This window comes from Gouania willdenowi, chromosome 20 (assembly GCF_900634775.1).
Source record: "Gouania willdenowi chromosome 20, fGouWil2.1, whole genome shotgun sequence".
Classification (NCBI taxonomy): Eukaryota; Metazoa; Chordata; class Actinopteri; order Blenniiformes; family Gobiesocidae; genus Gouania; species Gouania willdenowi.
This window is the reverse complement of record NC_041063.1, coordinates 24,210,234-24,233,350: the sequence shown is the minus strand read 5'-3', so window position 1 is coordinate 24,233,350 and position 23,117 is coordinate 24,210,234. Positions and strand designations below refer to the sequence as shown.

Genomic DNA, 23,117 nt, shown 5'->3' with positions numbered 1-23,117 from the left:
GCTGATCAAATTACAGGGAGCTGAGGCATATGCTAAGTTATTTACTGAAGGCCCAAACATGTTCCAGACCCAAACCTAGACAAGTTGTTGCTAGGACATGAAATGGCTCATGTCTAGTATAAAGGAAATTGGTTTTCTATATCATAAAGGCAAATTAAAAGGTACGTGTGAGAGCCGGCAAGAGAGAGAGGAAGTGACTGGCTCTGTGGTTGCACTGCAATGGGTCGTTGTAGTCACCTCTGTAACCACACCAACACGTTAACAATCATTTTGAAACGCTTAACTTCTGACATACCATTGAAACAAATGAAACACACACACACACTCGCAGGAGAAGGCAATCTAACACACACACTAGTGCAGCACTAGGATTGTTCTTCTGATGTTTTATGTATTTGATGTGATATATAGGACTGAACAACATTCCAGCTGTCGCGAGAAGGTAAGATTCATACACTTTTAATCCTTTTTAATAAGTCAATTAATTTACAAGACTGTCAGTGTTTTTGTATACAGTGAGTGGTAAGATTGCCCATTACTCTACTTTGTCAGTAGTTGTCATTCTTAGATATTAATGGCTTTCAAACAAGGAAAATATACCAAAAATACTTCCTTTATTTACCAGGTTTTGTTCCTCATTATGATTATTTGTTTTCTCATAAAATCCTACTTTCCAATTTCTCAAAAATCACCAAATTTTGCACAAAAGTCCAGTCCCATGCCTACGGAAGCAGATTAGGACCAACTCTGATGAAGAAAATTATTTGGGACAATTCAAAAATAAAGTCAAAATGTCGAGATTAAAGTCGTAAAGACAAGATTAAAGTCAAATTTTTGAAAATAAACTCAAAATACAATATCGTGTTAAAAGTTGAAGGTTTGTTGGACCTTGATATGACGTTCAACGTTTGAAGCAATTTCACTTCTCATATGAAATTTAAACAGTCTTGCAAAACCACACGCACAGACAAATGCGTGTGTATGTGCTTCTGTTTATTAAAAATAATTATTCAGTATTATCCACAGTCACTAAGTATGTATCCAGGTGTGCTTCATTAACATTCATTATGCTCTGCAATCTTTTTAAGAAATAATTAATGTCGAGCTCCCATTGAACAAGTTTTTGGACGTCGTCGGGTCAGGTTAATTTAACAAACGCACACACAGCAAGAACGTTAAAAATGGATATAAACATTACAATTCCCCAAAATTAACGATATTGTATGCTCTTACAGTGCAAAACAGTTTTTAAAACGTACTTTAATGCTGCATTTTGTCATAGTGTTTCATACAAATAATTTGGTAAACGTTGCAAATAACTGACAATGTACCTTTGAAAAATGTTGTGGATAGAAGAGTTTAATATCTGGCTTTTATTGACGATGCAACAAATTTTGGTCATTCAAATGTACATATGCTAGGTAAGGAAGTGCGATTGAAAGCATAAGGTCAAGGGATCGATTCCCACCATGGGCCACCTTTCTTATTCCGTCTTTTTGGGATGTCTAGAATACGTCGTTTTCGAACATCCAGACGACGTCCGAAAAAGACGTTAAAACTTTCACTCTGCACCCGCAAGAGACGTCTTCTCAACATCAGGCCATCACGTCATTTCAATGTTGTTTCAACGTCGGTCTGCTCAGTGGGCTTGGGCCAATTCACCAACAATCTCTGTCCAAACTGGTCCTAATCTGTTTCCGTAGCTCCTCAATAGCCACAAACGGACTGAATTAATTTACATTTGAACAATATCTCTTCAAAGTCCTTAAAGAGATTACAATGCTGTGTTTATCAGCTAAAAAAGAAATAATCCGTTTGTTTTGAATCCCAACTTTGAAGTATAGTTTAACGCATTCATTGATAAACGGCATTTTGTAGACGCAATGATGTTTGTTGTCATATAGTGAATTTTCAGCTTCCGTAGATTTGACTTTATTAGCAGACCTTTGACTTTTATCACCATATTGTATTATTTTTGAAATTTCAACTTTAATCTCAATGTTATATTTTAAAAATTATTCTTGAAAATTTTGGAAACTTTAATTCAAACATTTTGATTTAATTCTTGATTTGCCCAAAATGTTTTTCTCCGTAACAATTGGCCCTAATCTGCTTCTGTAGATTTGACTTTATTAATAAACCATTGATATTTATCACGATATTGTATTTTGACCTTATTTTCAAAATTCCGAGTTTAATCTAGTCTTTTCGACTCTAATCTCGACATTATATTTTAACTTTATTCTCGAAATTTCAACTTTAATCTCGACATTTTAACTTCATTCTTGATTTGCCAAAAATTATTTCTCCATCAAAATTTTCCCAATCCGCTTCCATAGATTTGACTTTTGCAGCAAACCTTCAACATTTATTACAATATTCTATTTTGAGTTCATTTTTAAAATTCCGACTTTAATCTCATCTTTTGAAATTTAATCTCATCTTTTCGACTGTAATTGCAACATTATATATTAAACTTTACTCTCAAAATTTCAACTTTAATTTCGACATTTGGACTTTATTCTTTGATTTTTCCGAACTTATTTTCTCCATCAAAATTGGCCCTAATCCGCTTCCGTACATGCCAGATAATCTCATTTGCAAAAAAAGGCCAATAGTTCTAGAGTAGTTCTAAAATCTTAAAATTCACAACAAATCAACCCTCATCTCTCTCTTTTAAAGGTTGAATCCAAACACCAAAGCATGTTGTCTACAGCCATCAGTCCCATGATGACCTCAACTCCATCGAATAAAACAGCGGAAGAAACAGAACCAAACAAGGATTTCCACGTAGTCCTACTGGTCATGTACTCTGTGCTTTTTGTCTGCGGTACCATCAGCCTCAGCCTCATGATGCACTTCATAAAATCCAGTTCTTCGTCTCTCACCTCCATTGCTATACTCAATCTCATCTTCGCTCACTTTGTTTTCCTGCTCACGGTGCCCTTCAGGATTTACTACTTTGCAACAAACAACTGGCATCTGGGTGAAAACTGGTGCAGAATGGTCAGCTGCATGATCCACTTCCACATGTACGTGTCTTTTATCCTCTACGTGATCATCCTCACCTCTCGCCTGATGACATTCTACAACAAAGCCGCGTGTTTCGCGTCTGTGCAGAGGATGCATGCGCTTATTATTAGCGCTGTGGTGTGGATCGTTTTGGTTGTAATGGGTATTTGTACCACCTTATTATTGTATGGTCAAAACACAGACAGAACGAATAAGAACATTTGCTTTAAGTTTGGGAAAAACATTAAGGAAATAAAACCTATAAACTACATTATCAGTATAGTTATTATTGTGGTAACTTTTGTGTTGACTGCACTCCAAGCCAATGTCCTGAGAGTTTTATACAAGAAGCATCCGCAGGAATGGACGTCCCAGCAGGAGTTTAGGGCTCAGCTGAAGAGCTTCATCTTTGCCCTCATCATGCTTTGCTCCATTCCATATCATGCATTTCGCCTCTATTACTTAAATAACAAAACTTTTGAGGATTTCAATGAAGTTTTCCTGAGTCTAACCGCATTCATCTGTTTGGACATGCTCACATTTCTCGGGAGGAGAACCTGCAATGTGTGCTTGTCTGGAACTGTATAAGCCACATCAATATTGGTTTTGTGATGTGTGTTGGAAGTAGAGTTGATCACGATACCAAAATGAGTAACCACGATACTATACCAGACAAAGTATCATGGTTCCGGGTAATATTGCGATACTGATGCCTTTTTTTAATTATTGTTTTTATGAACTGCAATGTATTTGTACAAGATGAAAATACGTATAATTTACTTATGGTGTTGTTTGGTGCATGATAAGAGTACATGAACAAAATCATATAAGCAATAAGAAAATTTAATACATTAAGTTATAATTTATATGGTTTCCTTTGCACATCAATTTACATTTGACTAATATAAATAATCAACTTAGGATAACAAATCCACTCTTTTAAAAAAAAAAAAAAAAAAAACTATTTGACAATAATGCTTCTTCTCCAACATAATAAACCATAGAGGATAAAATGCAATAAACAGGAACTGATTGCCTGAGGAAACTATATTTGTATGCATATATCTGGGTGATGTCACTGGTGGTTTATGAGATTGGATGTTATCCCTCTTTTGTATGTATATAGTTTGAAAATATTGTTTGTACATTGTAAATATCTCTGTAAATAAAAAAATTTTAACGAAAAAAAAAGATCGCTCTGGGTTTTCTAAGTAGTGCTGGAATTTCTAGTATAGTAGGAACCGTTACAATTTGGCACCGCGAGGTACCATGGGTATCGTGGGTAACGTGCAACTATAGTTGGAAGTTGTGTTGGAGACTGTTCTGTCCATTAAAGTTCAGAACTTTGTGTCTGACCAAACAAAGAGCTAATTTACCATATTCATTTCACTCTATACACTGATATGTGTATATATATATATACATGAGTATATATACTGTCTACTATATACTATAAGTATGAATAGGATGATGAGCATTCCCACTGAAGTATATTTCCAAGTTTCCCAAGATGCAATGTTGTGTATCAACTCAAAAGTATCAACTCTGCACCAGCAGGTATGGGGATGTAAGGTCACACACAGACAGACAAGTTTTACTAAACTAAAACATCTTGGGTTCAAATTGACCCCAGATAAACACCGATGTGTGCAATATGTGTTCAGCACATTGAAAAATATCTTCATGATAATTCTATGCTTAGTTAATTGTACCCATCAAATTAGAAAAAATCATGAAATATGAAGCAAAAAAATATACATTAAATGGGGTCAAATTGACCCCAAGGATAATAGGACGGTTAACTGCTCTAGGAGCCCCACCCATAATCAAGGAATGTTCCGCCAAACCTTGGGGTATAGTTACTCTTTGAGGTTAATAGCTTAGAGAAGAAGTAACTATCAAATAAATGCTTGGAAATCATTTGTCAAACATTACTTCAGACCTATTGAATCACATGCTTTCTGTGATAGTAGGTGTTAGACCCTGACTGACACACACACACACACACACACACACACACACACACACACACACACACACACACACACACACACACACACACACACACACACACACACACACACACACACACACACACACACACACACACACACACACACACACACACACACACACACACACACCCTTTCCTTTTCACTTTATGGCACCGGGTTACTGTTTAACATCCCCACCCTGGTTTGAGTTTGTTTAGTAAATCGATCTAATGACAGAACTATGGTGGCGTCGTTGTGTGTGTTGCTTCGTGAATTATAGGTCACTCGGCTTTGCTGCCTTCCTGTTTCATGTCGTCCGACAGCTTGTGCTTTTCCACATGCTTCACTGTAAAAACAGCTGGTAAAGCGAGGACAGTCCACTACTACTAGAACTACATTGGTTCATGAGGATAAATGCACATTCTTGGTGGAAACGGACACACCGGTAGGTCAAACCCTTTTTTCTTACACACAGCATGATAATCATTTAAAATATGAATCTAAGAACACAGAGAATGGGAAACATGGTGCTGTTTTTAGCTCATTTAAGAGGAAATAATGTGCATCACGTGGTTTAGTATTTTGGTGAGACACACACACACACACACACACACACCCACACACACACACACACACACACACACACACACACACGACAAGACTCACTTGGTCACATGCAGTATGTGCTGTAAAGATCATATGATGATAACCTATTTCATCTCTACGATAGTACGTCATCAGGGAGTGAATTAAATTGTTAGCTAGAGCAGTACTTCTCAACCTTTTTAGCCCGTAACCCGCCAAAATAAAGGTGCCAGAGACCAGGGACCCCCACTGTCATGTGTAGACAGGGCCACCTATAAGGGGGAAAAAAGGGGAGAGATTTTTGGGGTCCATCCTTTTATTTATTCATCTGAATAATATCCACTGTTATCCAGGAAGTTTAGTATCATTTGCGCCTTAGTACTGTACAAAGTCATCTTAAAGACTTCAATCTGTGTTTTAATCAGAAATAAAATGGGTTAAAAGTGACCAAAAAAATGGTGGAAGAAGTGGTGAAAAAAATCAAAGAAATTGGTTAAAAGTTGCAAATTAGAGTCGCCAAAAGCAATATTGGCTTAAAAGTGGCAGAAAAAAGTAGGGTCAATTAGTTTAAACTGGCAAATAATGAGCATGACAAATTGTGAATGTGGTTAAAATACGTAAAAATAAGCATGAAATATGGTGAAAAGAGGTTGAAAGACAATAACATATGCAACATTATGTGGGAAAAGTAGTGGAAAAGGTTTTTAAGTGCTGAAAAAGTTTGAAAGTGGAAGAAATGGGAGTAATATTCGCAAAAAGAGCAAAAAATAGCAAGAAAAAGTGATGAAAATAGATCAAAATGTGGCAAGTTTGGTGTTGCAGAAAAAAAATATGCAAAAATGGGCTTTAATTGTTCAAAAACAGTTTTTAGTTTCTTGAAGGCACCTGGCGACCCCTTCCCAGTGTCTGGCGACCCCAAATGGGGTTCTGACCCCAAGATTGAGAACATCTGAACTAAAGGATGATAGTCCATCAGTATTTCCTGTCTATTAAGCCAATAAAGTGAACTATGGCTCTAGTTATGTGCTTGTTAGTTTTTTTGTAATTCAATTTAACAGTGCTTTTTTTGGTCTTAACTTCAAACAATTTCTTAAATCTTTTTAAGATCAAGGTGAGGCTTTGTGTTTCCACAACACTAAAAACTTCTTTCAGCTGTACGTTCAACACTATATCATGTTATGCTACAGTAAATCCCAATAAACCCAACAGTTATTGGTGTTGATTTAGCTCAGCATGACTCGCTGTGACTTATTTACCTTTGTTTCGATTTAGTTTTATCTTTTAACTCAATAGAAACCAAAAACTAGATGTATAATTTTACTTTCTGTTTGCTGCAGGATGAAATGAGGTAATGTCCAGGGTGGGTTTGGCAGCTGATCATCATATATGACTATTAAAACCTCTAGTCTAAATAAAGGTGGCAGAATTACGAGCGGTTCACACACAGATAACCTCTTCAGCACAGCGTTTTATGGCTGCACAGAGCTTTTGGTTGCTAGGTGGATGCAAGGTTACTCTTTTGTAAAAGGTCAATATATCATTTATTATTTGAATACGCTTGTAAATCATGTTTTTCTCTAAATCATTAGCTCTACTGAAGACATTGGGCAACTTTAATCACAGCAGAGGGCCACAAAAATGTGATTTTATATGATCCGAGAACCATATTAGCAGGATTCATGTCTGCATTTAGAATAATGGGCAATCTGAGCATCAATACAGGAAATAATGACGGGTTGCTGTGTGTGTTTTTGTTGTTTTTTGTGTTTTTGATGTTTGTGTGTTATGAATCAATTGTATTTTGGTGTCATATTGTATTTTGGGGGAAATTTATGTGTATTTTTCAAATCAATTAGTTTATTTTTGCTGTTTTGGGAGTAATTTTTGTGTATTTTTGGTGTCATATTGTATATTTTCTTTTATTTATGTGTATTTTTCACTAATTCCTGTTGTCAATTTGTGTAGTCTTCTGTTATTTTTGTTGTTGTTTTGTGTGTTTTTGGAGTGATTCTGTGTATTTTTGCTGTTGTTTTGTTTGTCTCGAGTCATTTTGTATTTTTGTGTCTTCTTGCTGTCATTTGTCTTATTTTTTTGTTATTTTGTTCTTGTTTTCTGTGTTTCTGGAGTCATTCTGTCATATTGCATATTTTTCAGTTAATTCTTTGTTGTTTTGTGTGTTTTTGGAGTAATTCTGTGTATTTTTGCTGTTGTTTTGTTTGTTGCGAGTCATTTTGTGGGTTTTTTTGACTCACATTTGTGTATTGTTGTTGTCAAACTAAATTTCTTTTTTATTTACAGGTATTTTTGTAGCCAATTTATGTTTATTATGGTCATTTGGTGTGGTTTTGTTGTTCTTTTGTTTATTTCGTAATTCTGTACGTCTTGTCGTCATTTTATGTATTTTTGTCATCATTTTGTGCATTTCTGTTGTTTTTCTATCTATTTTTTTGTCATAATTTGAGTCTTTTTTGCATTTTTTGTTACTGTCCTCTCACAGCCTCTGTGTGTTGAGCTGCTGTGGATGTGATTAGAAAGAATTAAACCACTCCTCTTCACAAACTGGATGAGTCAACGTCCTGACCTTTTTAACACCTGGTTAAAATGTAATCTATTTCTCTCTTTTCTCTACTCCTTCACTCAGTCTTCTCACTGAGAATTACCGATACTATTACCCTGTGAGCGAATTTAAAGCTTTTTTTTTTTCTCTCTCTTTGAGCGTCGTAATGGGTGACAATAGCCCTTCAGTGACAACATCATCATCCTCCCGGCTGCTCATTCTATTCTGATTTATCCACTCATTACTGATGTAGGGTATCAATCCTCTGGTTATACTGCCTCTTATCATTTACAGCTTTCCCCGAGCTCAATGTCCCCAAACTAATTACCTTTACACACAATGGCATTTAGTACAACAATGTAAATTATTGGAAAACCACTGATAATTTTAAATTTTTTGGTGTTTTCGCACAGAACGAGAAGGAGAGCTCCTCCCTGATGACTGCATAACAGATATTTATAATAGGCACAGGTCCATTTTCCTTCACATTTTTTAGGAAATATGTGGGTGGAAGTAAATTGATTTAAATAGTGACCATTACCTAAACCAGTGGTTCTCAACCTTTTCAGCCCGCGACCCCCAAAATAAACCAGACCATCTAGAAAGGGGAATAAAGGGGAGAGCTTTTTGGGGTCCATCCATAAAGTCAGCAAAATGATGGTCCATTGTTCTATGAATCTGTGATAACCACATTTATTTATTCATCTGAATAATATCCACTGTTATTATTTGCGCCCTAGTATATAGTCATCTTTAAGATGAAAATTATTGTTTTTATCAGAAATAATGTGACCAAAAGATGGTAGAAAAGGTGGTGAAATGGGATTTTAAAAATAACAGAAATTGTTTAAAAGTTGTAAATTAGACGTTGTAAAAAGGGTTCAAAGTGTGAATATTGGAACAAAAAGTAGGAATAATTAGTTTAAACTGGCAATTATTAGGCATGACAAATTGTGAATGTGGTTAAATACACAAAAATAAGGATGAAATATGATGTAAAGTGAGAATAATGGATCAACATATGCAACATTAGGTGGGAAAAGTGGTGGAAAGGGTTTAAAAGTGCCGTAAATGCCTTGAAAGTGGAAAAAAATGTGCAGAAAAAAAGTGACAAGAAATATTGGAAAAGGTGGTAAAATGGGATTTTAAAAATCTCAGAATTTGGTTACAATTTGCTTAGAGTGGCCAAAAATGGGCAGAAAAAGTTGGATCAATGAGTTTAAACGGGCATGACAAATTGTGAATGTGGTTAAATTGGCAAAAATAAGCATGACATATGGTGAAAAGAGGTTTAAAAGTGCCAAAAATATCTTGGAATTAGAAAAAAATGTGCAGAAAAGGCATTGAAATCTGATGGAGAAGTGGCAGAAATGTCAGCAATGTCGCAAAAATGCATTAAAAGGAGCCAAAATATGGCAAGAATAAATGATGAAAATAGGTTAAAATATGGCAAAAGAAATGGTAAAAGAAATTAAGCAAATAATTCACTCAAATTGTTCAGAAAATATTCTCAGTTTCTTGTAGACATCTGGCGACCCAAAGGAGGTCCTAACCCGAAGGTTGAAAACCCTTGAAAGCAAAATACATCATTGTGATAAACTGATTAGCTTTAGTTATTATTTAAACAGGGAATAAAGGGAGGAAAGCTATAAATGTTAGTTGTTATCAGTGTTTTCTGCTTCACTTAGTGTCTTTATAGTTTTTTATCACTGATATGATGAGCTGGTTTCTTCATCATTGATTAGATTAGAAAATCTGGAAGGACAAACACATGTATTTATGATTATACACACACACACACACGCACACACGCACACACACACACACACACACACACACACACACACACACACACACACACACACACACACACACACACACACATTAAAAAATGCACATTTGACTGAAATACATCTATGCATAAAATCCCACAAATTAAATTGCAAACACTTACTTTGATCCAATAACTTTTCTAAGTTATTAAATCAAAATAAAAGCTCCTATTAGAGAAAACAGAACTTCTAATCTATCTATTCATCCCAGTGCTAAGTATGTGAGGACAGATAAGGGTAATAAGGTGAGAAGTCTTCTTGCCAAAGCACAGCTCCTCCCTTTTTACCTTCTGAGATTTAATTTATGGATCTTTCATGCCGAGGATCACTCTCCTCATGTCTGCAGGAATTAGATGAAAGAAACAGAGACGCAGTAGAAGCAGAAAAAGAGTGTATTTAGTGTAAAGAGAAGAGGAAAGAAGTGTACACTGCTGACAGGAATGAAGTATCCTCCTGCTCCTCAGAGTAAATCTCTATTAGACATGGAAGTAGCAAACTACTGTGAAGGCCTGGATCCTTCCTACAGCACACTGGGCTTTGAGAATGCAGAGGTTCTCTATGGAGGAAGAGGTAAGATGTGCACGGGAATCTGTAATTAGGTGCTTTTTATTTATTTTTTTATTGTGCATTAAAATGCATCATCTAGGGTTGAATAGATCAATGCTTTAACTTCTTTAAAAAGTTGGTTTCATTGTTTTAAAACTAAAAATAATTGTAATTATAATCTGTAATTCAAAGCATGTATTTTGTGCATTTCTGTTGCCAATTTGTGTATTCTTCTTTCATTTTGTGTGTTTTTGGAGTCATTCTAAATCATTTTGCTGTGGTTTTGTTTGTTATAATTATGTGTTGTGAATTTTTAGAGTCATTTTGTGTATTTTTGCTGTAATTTTGCACGTTTTTCAGTTATTTTGTTTGTTGCTTATTCTTTCTTATTTTGTGTGTTTTTGAAGTCATTCTCTGTATTTTTGCTGTTGTTTTGTTTGTTATAAGTCATTGTTTTTGTAGTCATTATTTTTTTTGTGGTAATTTTTGTGTATATTTGCTGTCATTTTGCATGTTTTTCAGTAATTTTGTTCGTTTTGCACGTTTTTAGAGTAATTTTGTTCAGTTTTGCTGTCATTTTGCATGTTTTCAGCTATTTTGTTCTTGTTTTTTGTGTTTATGGAGTTATTCTCTGTATTTTTGCTGTTGTTTTGTGTGTTATGAGTCACTTTGTGTTTTTCAAATCATAAAGTACATCTTATTGTATTTATGTGTATTTTTGGAGTCAATATGCATTTATTGTTGTCATTTTGTGTGTTTCTGTTATCCTTTTATATATTTTAATGTCATTTTTGCATGTTTTTGTCATATTTTGAGTTTTTTTTTTGTATTTAATGTGTTTATATAATATATATATATATAACAATAATATATCATTTTCGACTGCTTTGGCTTCATTTACTCAGATTAAGATGACGTAGAAAGACACTGCATCTGCATGCACTTCCTGTCTTCTGTGCATAAAAGTAACATATCTTAGAGAAAGTTCAGTTTACAACCAGCTCCAATATCTTTATGTTAACACATTTTATGTTCCAAAGGCCTGACCTTAACACCTTTCTGAGCAAAAGCGTGTGCAGCATGAGATAAATTAGTCGGCTTTTACAGAAATAGGTGATTATAATCACAATATTATGCACAACATGGCTCACTTTAGATATGTTGGAATATTCCATGTGTTTGATTGCTCTCACCTGAAACCAGGAAGGTATAATAAAAGTGTTTTGGAATGTCGACTATGTGTCATAACAAAACTTCACAGAACATTCAGCTAAGCACACATCTCAATGATTCACTGACAGAGTTTACGCAATTTGAATGTGGTTAAATTGGCAAAAAAAATAAGCATGAAATATGGTGAAAAGAGATTAAAAGTAACAATAATGAGTCAATATATGTGACATTAGGTGGGAAAAGTGGTGGAAAGGGTTTATAAGTGCTGAAAATGTGTTGAAAGTGGAAACATTGTCCAGAAAAGGTATTCAAACTTGATGGAGAAGTGGCAGAAATGGGAGTATTGTAGCAAAAATGCATTAAAATATGGCGAGAAAAAGTGATGGAAATAGGTTACAACATGGCAAGTTTGGTGTAGTTGCAGAAAAAAGGTAAAAAATAATGATAAATTGTCTTAAATTGTTCAGAAAATATTCTTAGTTTCTTGAAGGTATCTGACAGCCTCCTCCCAGTGTCTCACAAGCCCAAATGGGATCCTGACCCCAAGGTTGAGAACCCCTGACCTAAACTATAAAAAAAAAAAAACGAACAACAATCATGTGTTTCATGTGTAAATGTGTGCTCACATTTACAGAATGAGTAATAAACAAGCAGGGGTTCTTATGATGACACTATCACTGCTGGTGATAACAATGGGAACTGTTGGGAAAATGGAAAAACAATCACACACTTGTTTAATATATGTGATAATTGACTTTCTATTGCTACTCCTATTCCCTACATTATTGGAATATTTCCCCTGTAGGTCTGCATCACTGCCTTAAGCATACACAGTCAGGGTTATTTAATATACCATGTCACTGGTGTATTGTGTGGTGTGTAGACGAGCACTCTACGCTTCAGGTGTGTCTGTGAATCATAAAGGATGGGAAAACACTGGCATCTGGCATTCGGGATAACATCAGTGCACAGGACTAATAGTGTTTACAATCCATTTTAATAAATACATATAAGTTATTCATGGTAATCGTTTGTTGACTCCATTCACCTGTGATCAGAACTTAACCATTACTCACAGTAACTACATTAAATCATCTTATAATGTTGCTTATAAAATCATCTTAATTAAAGATGAATTAAAAGCTTTTCCAGGCCTAAAAAACTAGGAACAAACAATCAATCCTTGCAAAATGCAAACTGTAGGCTACGCTATAATGTCTATACTGTATACTTTGATTTTATCTAACCTTTTTTTACGGTGGTACTTTGAAAAAGAAACTACTCTTTATTATATTGAGTACAGCATGAACGTTATACTGGTGGCCCAGCTCATATTTTATAAATTAAGCTAAGAATTGTATTTTTTTTTTTTATACCTTTGGGAATTATTGGCAGACACTGAACTTTGAACACATTTTAACCATTTTGGGTACACGCAATGTTACAGCTGAATGTTGGTTAAGGGAGTAAAAATATGTCTTCCTTAATCTCTAGAAGTTGAAAATAACAAATAAAATCATCAGTTTAACTTATATTTGTTTACATAAAGTGTAAAGTGGTTTTATTCTTAAAATCAAATTCTGTGGCTGGCAGAGAAATGACCAATATAATTTTTTTTTTTAAATTAAAAACTAAAAAAAAAGAAAATTAATTTAAAGCATCTTTTATATAACTATAGTGTATTTTTCCTATTTTATTTTCAAATATTTATTTCATTTTTTTGGTTTCTTTGTTGTTTTTTCAATCTCTCTCTCTCTCTCGCTCTCTCTCTCTCTCTCTCTCTCTCTCGCTCTCTCTCTCTCTCTCTCTCTCTCTCTCTCTCTCTCTCTCTCTCTCTCTCTCTCTCTCTCTCTCTCTCTCTCTCTCTCTCTCTCTCTCTCTCTCTCTCTCTCTCTCATTTATTTATTTATTTAATTTTTTAAACTATCCAACATTTTTGTGGCGCTTCGGTTTAAAAAAAAAAAAACTTCTGTTTTCATCTATAAATAAAAAATCCAGGGTATTTTATTGCATATGTTAGCACTGATTTGAAACCTGGAAAATGTCTTTTCCAAAGTTTATATGGGTTTTAAAATGTGTCCTAAATGAAAAATGCAATGGAACCGCACTGTAGTTAGCTACAGAATCTCAATTATTAAATCATATGTAAATTGAATGAAGTAGTTTTTGTGTGTTTACAGACGGCATGCCGATAGAACCACATCTATGTGGTCCGGATGGAGTCGGCAGCAACTGTGCGATCTGTGGTGACAAAGCTACAGGGAAACACTACGGAGCCTCCAGCTGTGATGGATGCAAAGGTTTCTTCAGACGCTCCATTCGAAAGAGCCACATCTACACATGCAGGTACACACAACCATACAGTAAATGTATCATAAAAAAGTTATACCCATATGCAGAGTATGCAGGGGCCTAGAGGTCAAACGTTCTCATAAAAGTTTTCCCAAATTCATAAAAACAAAATACAATTCTTAAAATAATGTACATAATTTACAAATATTTAAAGTGCCATAAAACACAGTGACTGTACAAAATATTGTTTTTCAAGAAGCTACTTATTTTCATTATAATGTTTTTGATATTCAGTCACACAAACATCATTTATAAACCACACAGAAATTGTACTATAAATGGGAATACACTAAGGCTGGGCAATAACAATACAACACTAACACATACTGTATCATGATAGAAACGGGATCAATATCAATAGAAAATATGTGCAATAAAATGCTGAATAATTTCACTGAATTCCATTAGAAATGTTGTTATTGATTTTAAACAATTGAATGTTTTATCATGTAAAGCACATTGAGTTGCCTTGTGTATGAAATGCGCTATACAAATAAATTTGCCTTGCCTTGCCTAGAAACACAATCCAGAAAAATCAATTATCTACAGTATTTGTATATCGTTCCATATTTCATATTTCAGTACGTCTTAAAGTCTGAGAAGGTCAAACAGATTTCCAGCAGTGAAACCATGTTTCAATGTTATTTAAGAGATTTAAATACTGTATATATATATTCTGCTGCTTTGATTCTAACATATTACTGTTACACAGATGTTAGTTATATCTCATGTATGTAATATATGTTTTCAGTGAAATGGTTCCAAACTTTTGAGACTTTAGGTTGGTTCTTCTTCTGTTGGGCAATTCTTCTTCACCATTTTAAAGAAGCAGAAAGCGGCCGCCAGCCTGATTTTATCACACATTTATAACATTAAATGATGTGTCGACGCAAAGTTATAGAGTCAACATTATCAATTATGTTACAAATCATTTTTGCAGTATTGTATATGGCACACACATTGTGAATGGTGGGAATCTTGAGACGATCTAAATATTTAATTCTATTTTTTATTTTGACCCCCCTGGCAAGAATCTCAAACTCCGCCTATGGTTATATCACTGTTATATATACCACATATATTATGTGATATTACAGTTCAGTCCCATCAGATTGTCTATTTTTCTGTGTCATATGAAGGTTTAACAGGCAGTGCATTGTGGACAAAGACAAGAGAAACCAGTGTCGATTCTGCAGACTCAACAAATGCTTCAGAGCTGGCATGAAAAAAGAAGGTACGTAACATCAAAAAGATGCAAATATCGCAATAAAGAAGCTTTTCAGCAAATGAATGCAGCCCCTCATGTCCAACACATTCTTATAACCAAAAACAAGAGGCTATGAAAGAAATAAATTGGTGGTGAGAGATTCTGAAACCTGATTGGAGAAGAATAAAACTGTCTCAGCCATAAATGGCTGATTGCTCAGTATATATATGGGTGCGTGTGTGTATTTACGAGGGGTATAACCTTGGCACGGGCTTTTATGACGTCTAATCATGTGTTATTTAAGCACGTTGTTCTGGATTGTGACTGGTTAACGTTTGACTCCTTTTGCTGATGCCAGTGTTTAGGACGCATTTCGCTGCATATTAACAGCCACCACAGCCTCCTACACCCGCTGCCCCAAAGTCAAGTCAAAAATGACTTTAAAAACATACGGAAAAATACATTAGATGACAGAAATACACAAAGTGACGACAAACACACATAAAAAGGATACAAACTGTGTGAAAAATATTCAAAATCACAGAGAAATTTACAATATGACAAGAAAAACACACAAAATAATGACAAACTTACACAAAAATGACACGAAAAACACAAAATGTCATAGAAAATACACAAAATGACAACAAACATCCACAAAAATGATACAAAATGCGTAAAAAAATATTAAAAATCCCAGAGAAATGTAAAACATGGCAACAAAAACACAAAAAAGGACAACAAACATACACAAAAATGACCCCAAAAATACAAAATGACAACATACACACAACAAAACACAAAATGGGTACAAAATGAGGGAAAAATATTCTAAATCACAGACAAATTTACAACATGACAGCAAAAACACACAAAATGACAACCAACACACAAAAATGACTCCAAAAACACAAAATGACACAAAACAACACAAAAAGGATAAAAAAACTAGTGGGAAAAATATACAAAATAAACAGAGAAATTTACAATATGACCATTAAAACATACAAAATGATGACAACACAAACATGACAAAAAACACACAAAACGAAAACAAAAATACACAAAAATTACAACAAAATACACAAAATGACTCATAACACTCAAAACCACAAAAACAAACATAACAACAATAAGACTCAAAACAACAGCAAAAAAAACACACAATGACAACAAAAATTATTGTGATTTCCTGTATTTTTACTGCAAGTTTGATGAATGATTATAATGTTTCCCTCAGTGATCAAAAACGTAATGTGTTATAACAGTTGCACACCTCTGTCCCACATTAAAACATTAACTTCTTCAAGCGATAATAATAACTTTTGATATCATATTCAAGCTGTGCAGAACGAAAGAGATCGGATCAGTTCTAGAAGAAGTATTCAAGAATCACAAGACCTTCCACCCATTACTATTTTGGCTCAGGCAGAATCCTTGTCCCAACAGGTGAGAAAACAGCATCAAAACTCTAGCTTTTCCACGTCTATGTAAGTGACTAAATGAAGCTTCCATCTGTGTGTGTAGATCGTTCCCTCAGTGGGAATAGTGGTTCTATCGGAGCAGAAATCAGCCACCATAGCAGACGTCTGTGATTCTATGAGACAGCAGCTGTTAGTGTTGGTGGAGTGGGCCAAATATATCCCAGCCTTTGGAGAACTGCCTCTGGATGACCAGGTAACCGTACTGTGGTCCAAAATTAGTTGTGGGACTGCCAGAAAAACAGCAGCGTCCTCATATATGTGCTCTTATTTTGAAAAGAACAACTTCCGGTCTCACCATAATGAAAAAGGAGATTTTTTTTTGTTTTGTTTTTGTTTTTTGATTTTAGAAACAAAAATTAAAAATCAACCCATTTCTAAATGTTTGTTTATCCCTTCTTGACCCTGATGAATAAATATGCCTTGAATTTCAATTTCAGTTTTTCAATTTGAAAACAAAAATCAAATAACCACTCGTTTTTTTGTTTTTCGATTTCCTTTTCTGAACAGAAAATTCAATGACCTAAACATACAGTGACCTTCTGACAAAGGCCAACTACATCCTGTTGGCTAAAATATGGGAATTATTTGATAAAAAAAAAACAACCCAGATGTCTAAAACGAGGAGATTTTCCTAAATGTGCTAACTCTAAGTATGTGATTGTCCTCAGGTGTGCTTGCTGAGGGCCCACGCTGGTGAACATCTCCTACTCGGGGTCGCCAAAAGGTCAATGGCGTTCAAAGACTTCCTCCTTCTAGGTAGCGACTGCCATGGCATCTTTATTTGTGTGTGTGTGTGTGTGTGTGTGTGTGGAGCAACCGAGTGTGAAGACATCCAATGATTAACCAAGGCTGTGTCTGACTTCAAATGTGTATGAGACATTTATTTACCAGGCACATATTTGTCATCTACAAAGTGTTTTTGGCCTTATTTAAACCATCACCACACCTTGTTTACTCGAGCTGGGAGCAAAAGAGAAATTTACAAGAATTAATTAATCTCTCTCTCAGACACACCCGTCAGCTGAAAGTGTGTGTGTGTGTGTGTGTGCAGGTAATGGCTGTGTGATCCACAGAAATAGTCCAGAATCAGAGATAAGCAGGGTGGCAAACAGAGTTCTGGATGAGCTGGTCCAGCCTTTCCACGACATCCAAATAGACGACAATGAGTTTGCAGCTCTGAAGGCCATTGTGTTCTTTGACCCAGGTAAATTAATTGAAGAGTAACTTTTTATATGGCGTATTAGCTCAGCAGGCATTGTGCAGCGTGTGCTGCAGGTAATAATGTCTGATAGCAGTCATTTTACCTCTTTATTGAGGGGGAGTCGGTGCACTTTTCAAAATTTGAAGCATTAGAAAAAGAGGAAGGGAGGCTGGTTTTTACATTTTCTTCCACATAAATGTACACGAATCAAGATATTTATTTCATATATTGTGTATTTTGTAAAAATAAAAGAAATTGTAAAAGTGTAGCTACTATTTTCAGATATTTACAGTTTAGTGAAACATTAAAAATGGCTTTTGTAAAATGCATTAAATAATTATCGTCTAACTCCATATGCAGGTTGATTTTTTTTGTCGGGTCCACACAAGAAACATTTGTTCAATAAAATAAAATACTGATCACCACATTCTTTATTTGCATTGTTTCTTTCTGGATTCTTCATACTAATGTATATATATATATATATACATTAGTGTCTGTTGTGTGTATATATACTTAGCTGTCTCTATATATTTATTTAGTTATTTATTTATTATGTTATTTAATTGTCTTCTTTCTTCTTCTATTAATGGCAAACTCCTACCATTATTACTTTATGTCTAATTGTTGCAAAATTAAATAAAATATCTAAAAATGTAAAGAAAATCTACTTTTCATTTGCAAAAAAATTAAAACCCATATTTTCAAATATTGCACAATGCAACCCCTTCAAATTTTCTCCAAAATAGTTACCGTAGTTACTACCTCTCTTCCCTTTATCTAAGTTCTGACCCTAATGTGCCATTTATTTCATTCTGCTCAATGACCTTTTTGGCTTTTAGCCCGAGTCTGAGAAAATTGCTGCTCACATCTTTGATTACATCCTTTAATTTGCTATTTTTTCTCCATGTTGCCTTTGTTCCTCTGCTTTACAATACGCAGATGCAAAATCATTACGAGACCCTGCCAAGATAAAGGCCACACGTCTGAGGGTAGGTTCAGTTCACCCTCGCTTTCCCTATTGTTTTTCTCACAAGCCCTTTATTTTTCTTGGTGTGAACTTTATACTTGTTTGTGTTAGGACAAATGCAGACTGCTTACAATGAAAAGGGCGTGTTCTTAGTGTACTGTACTGTGCACAGGTTCAGATGAGTCTGGAGGATTACATTAATGACCGTCAGTATGACTCCAGGGGTCGTTTTGGAGAGCTGCTGCTCCTGCTGCCCACCCTGCAGAGCATCACCTGGCAGATGATTGAACAGCTCCAGTTCATTAAGCTCTGTGGCCTGGCCAAGATAGACAACCTGCTGCAGGAGATGCTGCTGGGAGGTGAGCAAGGTGACCCTCTGAAAACCAAGATGCAGCCCCCTAGTGGCCTTTACGGTGAACTGAGGCAGTTGGAATTTGCGGCTGTGTTTGAAACACTCTGTACTATACACAACAAAGACAATGAATGTCTACTGTCTACTACAGTGGTTCCCAAACTCATCACAGACATTTAACCTGAAGCCATGAATTCCCTACTCATGCATGCTTAAAAAAACAATAATGTAATATCATATACAGTGAAATTTGCATCAAAATTTTACCTATCCTGTTGAGAAATAATATACCATAAAAAATAAAACATCTTACTCATTTTGCTAGTTAATTACCCTACTGTTCCCACTGTTTATTTGTTTATTTATTGTCTTAGTGGTTCCCTTTGCATATACAGTGCTCTATATGGTTTTGTATCTTGCATCACGAGAGTTTTCTTTTAATTTATATCTGGCAAAAAGGAGATTTGGGGCTTGGTGGAGGTTTACATTCTCTAAGTTCCTCTTGTTGAAGTTTCTTTTGATGTGTTCAGGTTTATCATCTGATCCGATGCACTTGCACCACCCCACACAAACTCAGCTGGCCCAGGACCCAGTGACTGGTCACACTTTGGTCATCAGCACCATGCCTGTTGCTCACTCTGCACAAATCAGTAAAAACTACAGCTTGCCTCAATTCTTTTCCATGTATTCATTGATGGATTGCAGCGCCTTATTCGTATGTTTTCTGCATTCCTCTTCCCTTCATCTCTTTCTGCAGCGTCTCCAGACACCCCCATCCCGTCACCCCCCCAGGCTGCTGCCTCAGAAATCTACAAACACTATCCTCAGACTCTTGGTCCTCGTGCCAGCCCCTCACCCTCCACACAGACGGACCCCTGATCCACCCCCCATTCTTTATATTCCAAAGAAATCTGACATCAGATCAGGTACTCTGCACCCCCTTGATCTTTTCTACTTCCATGACAGAAAAAAAAAAGATTTCAAGAATCAAGAATAAAGTTGAAATGTCGAGATTAAAGTTGAAATTTCAAGAATAAAGTTGCAATTTCAAGAATAAAGTTGAAAAGTCGATATTGAAGTTGAAAAGTCGATTTCGAAGTCCAAAAGTCGATATCGAAGTCCAAAAGTTGATATCAAAGTCGAAAAATCGAGATCAAAGCCAGTCAAGATCAAAGTCAAAAAGTCGAGATCAAAGTCAAAAAGTCGAGATCAAAGTCGAACTGAAACTCAAAATACAATATCGTGATTAAGTTGAAGGTTTGTTAATAAAGTCAAATTTCTAATTCACAATATGACAACAAAAAGCAGATCGTGGCTGTCTACAAAATGCCATGTATGCGTTAAACAACGTGTCAAACTCAAGGCCCGCGGTCCTTTAGTTTATCCAATACGGCCAGCAGAAGAAAGTTAAAAAGACAGAAAAAACACAAATTATTGTCTAAATTACCAAATAATTAGGTTGCAGATATCGCAGCTCAGATATCTCAGATATTGTATATACAGAAATTCAATGAGACTCCACAATATTTGGAGGATTGCAAACTTTCCCATGCTTTTTTCACGACTGCAGTCATTTTGAATCTCAAATTGTTCGATGAAGTAAATTTTCCTAAAATAATTTCACATAATTTCCCCAAAATCAATGAAAATGTATCACACAATCAATTAAGTTTAAAATAGACAATTCCGCAGGGAATGATATGTCACTTATGGCCAGAATATTGCTTAATTTACATAATTTATGTATGATATATACATCATTTAAAGTACAAACTTGGAGACGTTAATGTAGAAATTGCTTGTTTTCCCACCTAAAATCTGTGTTTCGAAATATCGACTTAAATCTTGTCATTATATTTCAACTTTATTCTCAAAGATTCAACTTTAATCTCAACATTTGAACTATATTCTTGATTTATTATTCATTTTCTCCATCAAAATTGACCCGTACACTGGGCTGTTTTCCAAGGCACAAAGAGTAGTGACAGGTTTGTGTCTTTTTACGTGTTTTTCCTGAGGGCTGTAAATTCAAAACGATGGACGTGTAAAACTGGATAATACTGCCAGTAAGTTGATATTACCTGTTGCGTTAAAAGTCGAGACGTGTATAATAATGACCAATGACTGTAACTCTGTGATCATCATTTGTATGTTTTTTTTTTTTTTTTGCATTTATGATTTTATAGAATGGAAATAAATACATTATTTGAGCTCCCTTTTAACTGGATCATAATCCTTCACCAGCAATCTACAAATGTACATAAAGCTTTACCTACAAAGCACTTCGAAATCTGTTTCTTTACCATTTTATATCCTGGATGTATTTATTTTCTTTCCTTGGATTGTACAGTGTGCTGTAATCTGTAGCTGGGATCACGACTTTATGACTAAAGCAAAATACGGTAAAAGGAGTGTTGATATAAATCATGTAAAAAAAAAAAAAGAAACTGGTCAATTTGATCATTTTAGTTTGAAAATCAGTTGATCGATGATGTGCATTTTGTAGAATGTGTTGTATATTATTTAGATTTTCTGATTTAATTATGTAAATTGTTTTATGTACAGAATAAAATGCTTAAAAAGTCCATGTTTTTGTTACTAAGTGAGCTGGAATAAAGGCCTTCACGTACTTTTCTCTATTTTGTGAAATAACGCGCAAAATTATAATTTTGACTTTAAATTTAAATCTAATTCTAGTTTTAGTCATAGTCTTTTGACTAAAATGCAACTTCATTTTAGTCAAAATGTAGTTATCAGGACTTTTTCCAGTTATAGTCAAGTTTTAGTCAAGTTTCAGTCAACTAAATGACATTAAGATTTTAGTCGACTAAATTTGTTACATATGTAGTCGACTAAAATATAAAGCACAACCTGATATGGGATAATGTTAATGTCTGTAAATACACACAGAGATATTTGATGTGATCAGTAAGTAATAGATAACACCACATGACAGCTTAATTCCTATTGGATCATTTTACGGCTTGTCCCGCCTTCCACACAACAAAAGTGGCTTTGATTGGATACCTTTCAAAATAAAGCAACAACTTAGTTCTGAATGGATTTAATTTTCATGCTAACATTATAATTAAGTATTTATCAGTTGAAAGAAATATTAATATATTTTTATATTGTTTACATGCTGATATATTTGGTTATTTTATTAGCCATAGTCTCGTTATTGTCACTTGGAATAAAACCAAAAATGTTACAACTGATCAATAATGTAACAAGATGCTGAGCTCAAATCATAAACATTTTTTTTGTTATTACATTATTACGCACGTACATTTCCCCCCTAATAGTGTAATAATTGTATTACATTATAGCCAATAGAGTCAATGATTTATGAATTAAAAGGCTTATTGTTGCTATGTAGAGTAGTATACATAGATGCGTATGAGTAAATGCATGTATGTGTGTACTATATATATTTAAACTTTTCTTATATATATTCAAACTTTCATCGATATATCTTTACATTTTTCTTATATATATGTATTCAGACTTTCATGTATATCTACAGTATATTCAAGCTTTTATCATATATAATCAGACTTTTCTTATATATATATATTAAAACTTTTGTTAAATATATTCAGACTTTTCTTATATACAGTATATTCAAACTTTTATTATATATACTCAAACTTTTCTCATATATATTCACACTTTTCTCATATTCAAATATTTCTTATATATATTCAGACTTTCATATATTATATATTCAAACTTTTCTCATATATATGTATTCAGACTTTTAGATATATATATATATATATATTAAAACTTTTATTATATATTCAAACTTTTCTCATATATATTAAAACATTTCTTATATATATTCAGACT

At 34.5% G+C, this 23,117-nt stretch overlaps 3 protein-coding genes across 6 annotated transcripts in view; 2 read left to right on the top strand and 1 right to left on the bottom strand.

Moving 5' to 3' along the window:
- The window catches only part of LOC114454443 (myosin-16-like), a 153,674-nt gene that overhangs the window by 6,000 nt on the left and 124,557 nt on the right, over nt 1-23,117 (bottom strand). The gene's annotated exons all lie outside the window — the stretch shown is intronic.
- gpr141 (G protein-coupled receptor 141) lies at nt 22-3,804 on the top strand. The gene is made up of 2 exons (XM_028434916.1): nt 22-442; nt 2,683-3,804. Exons 1-2 carry the CDS (start codon nt 383-385, stop codon nt 3,598-3,600), a joined length of 978 nt encoding a protein of 325 aa, XP_028290717.1. The 5' UTR covers nt 22-382; the 3' UTR covers nt 3,601-3,804.
- Nucleotides 5,210-21,850, top strand: hnf4g (hepatocyte nuclear factor 4, gamma). 3 transcript variants are annotated; one of them, XM_028434915.1, is made up of 11 exons: nt 5,210-5,451; nt 13,880-14,045; nt 15,191-15,285; nt 16,601-16,707; nt 16,786-16,935; nt 17,411-17,498; nt 17,794-17,946; nt 18,886-18,935; nt 19,086-19,272; nt 19,796-19,915; nt 20,023-21,850. In XM_028434915.1, the coding sequence occupies exons 1-11, from the start codon at nt 5,421-5,423 to the stop codon at nt 20,142-20,144; spliced, it is 1,269 nt and encodes a 422-aa protein (XP_028290716.1). In that variant the 5' UTR covers nt 5,210-5,420; the 3' UTR covers nt 20,145-21,850. The 3 variants fall into 3 exon arrangements, with proteins under 3 accessions (XP_028290716.1, XP_028290715.1, XP_028290713.1); XM_028434914.1 differs by having other exon boundaries at nt 13,863-14,045; XM_028434912.1 differs by lacking the exon at nt 5,210-5,451 and adding an exon at nt 10,274-10,550.

Coding starts and splice junctions, on each gene's coding strand:
- gpr141 (XM_028434916.1), top strand. CDS start 383: ATGTTTTATGTATTTGATGTGATATATAGGACTGAACAACATTCCAGC. Junction 443..2,682: donor ATTCCAGCTGTCGCGAGAAG/GTAAGATTCATA, acceptor TCTCTTTTAAAG/GTTGAATCCAAACACCAAAG.
- hnf4g (XM_028434912.1), top strand. CDS start 10,421: ATGAAGTATCCTCCTGCTCCTCAGAGTAAATCTCTATTAGACATGGAA. Junction 16,708..16,785: donor CAGAATCCTTGTCCCAACAG/GTGAGAAAACAG, acceptor CTGTGTGTGTAG/ATCGTTCCCTCAGTGGGAAT. Junction 17,499..17,793: donor CAAAGACTTCCTCCTTCTAG/GTAGCGACTGCC, acceptor GTGTGTGTGCAG/GTAATGGCTGTGTGATCCAC.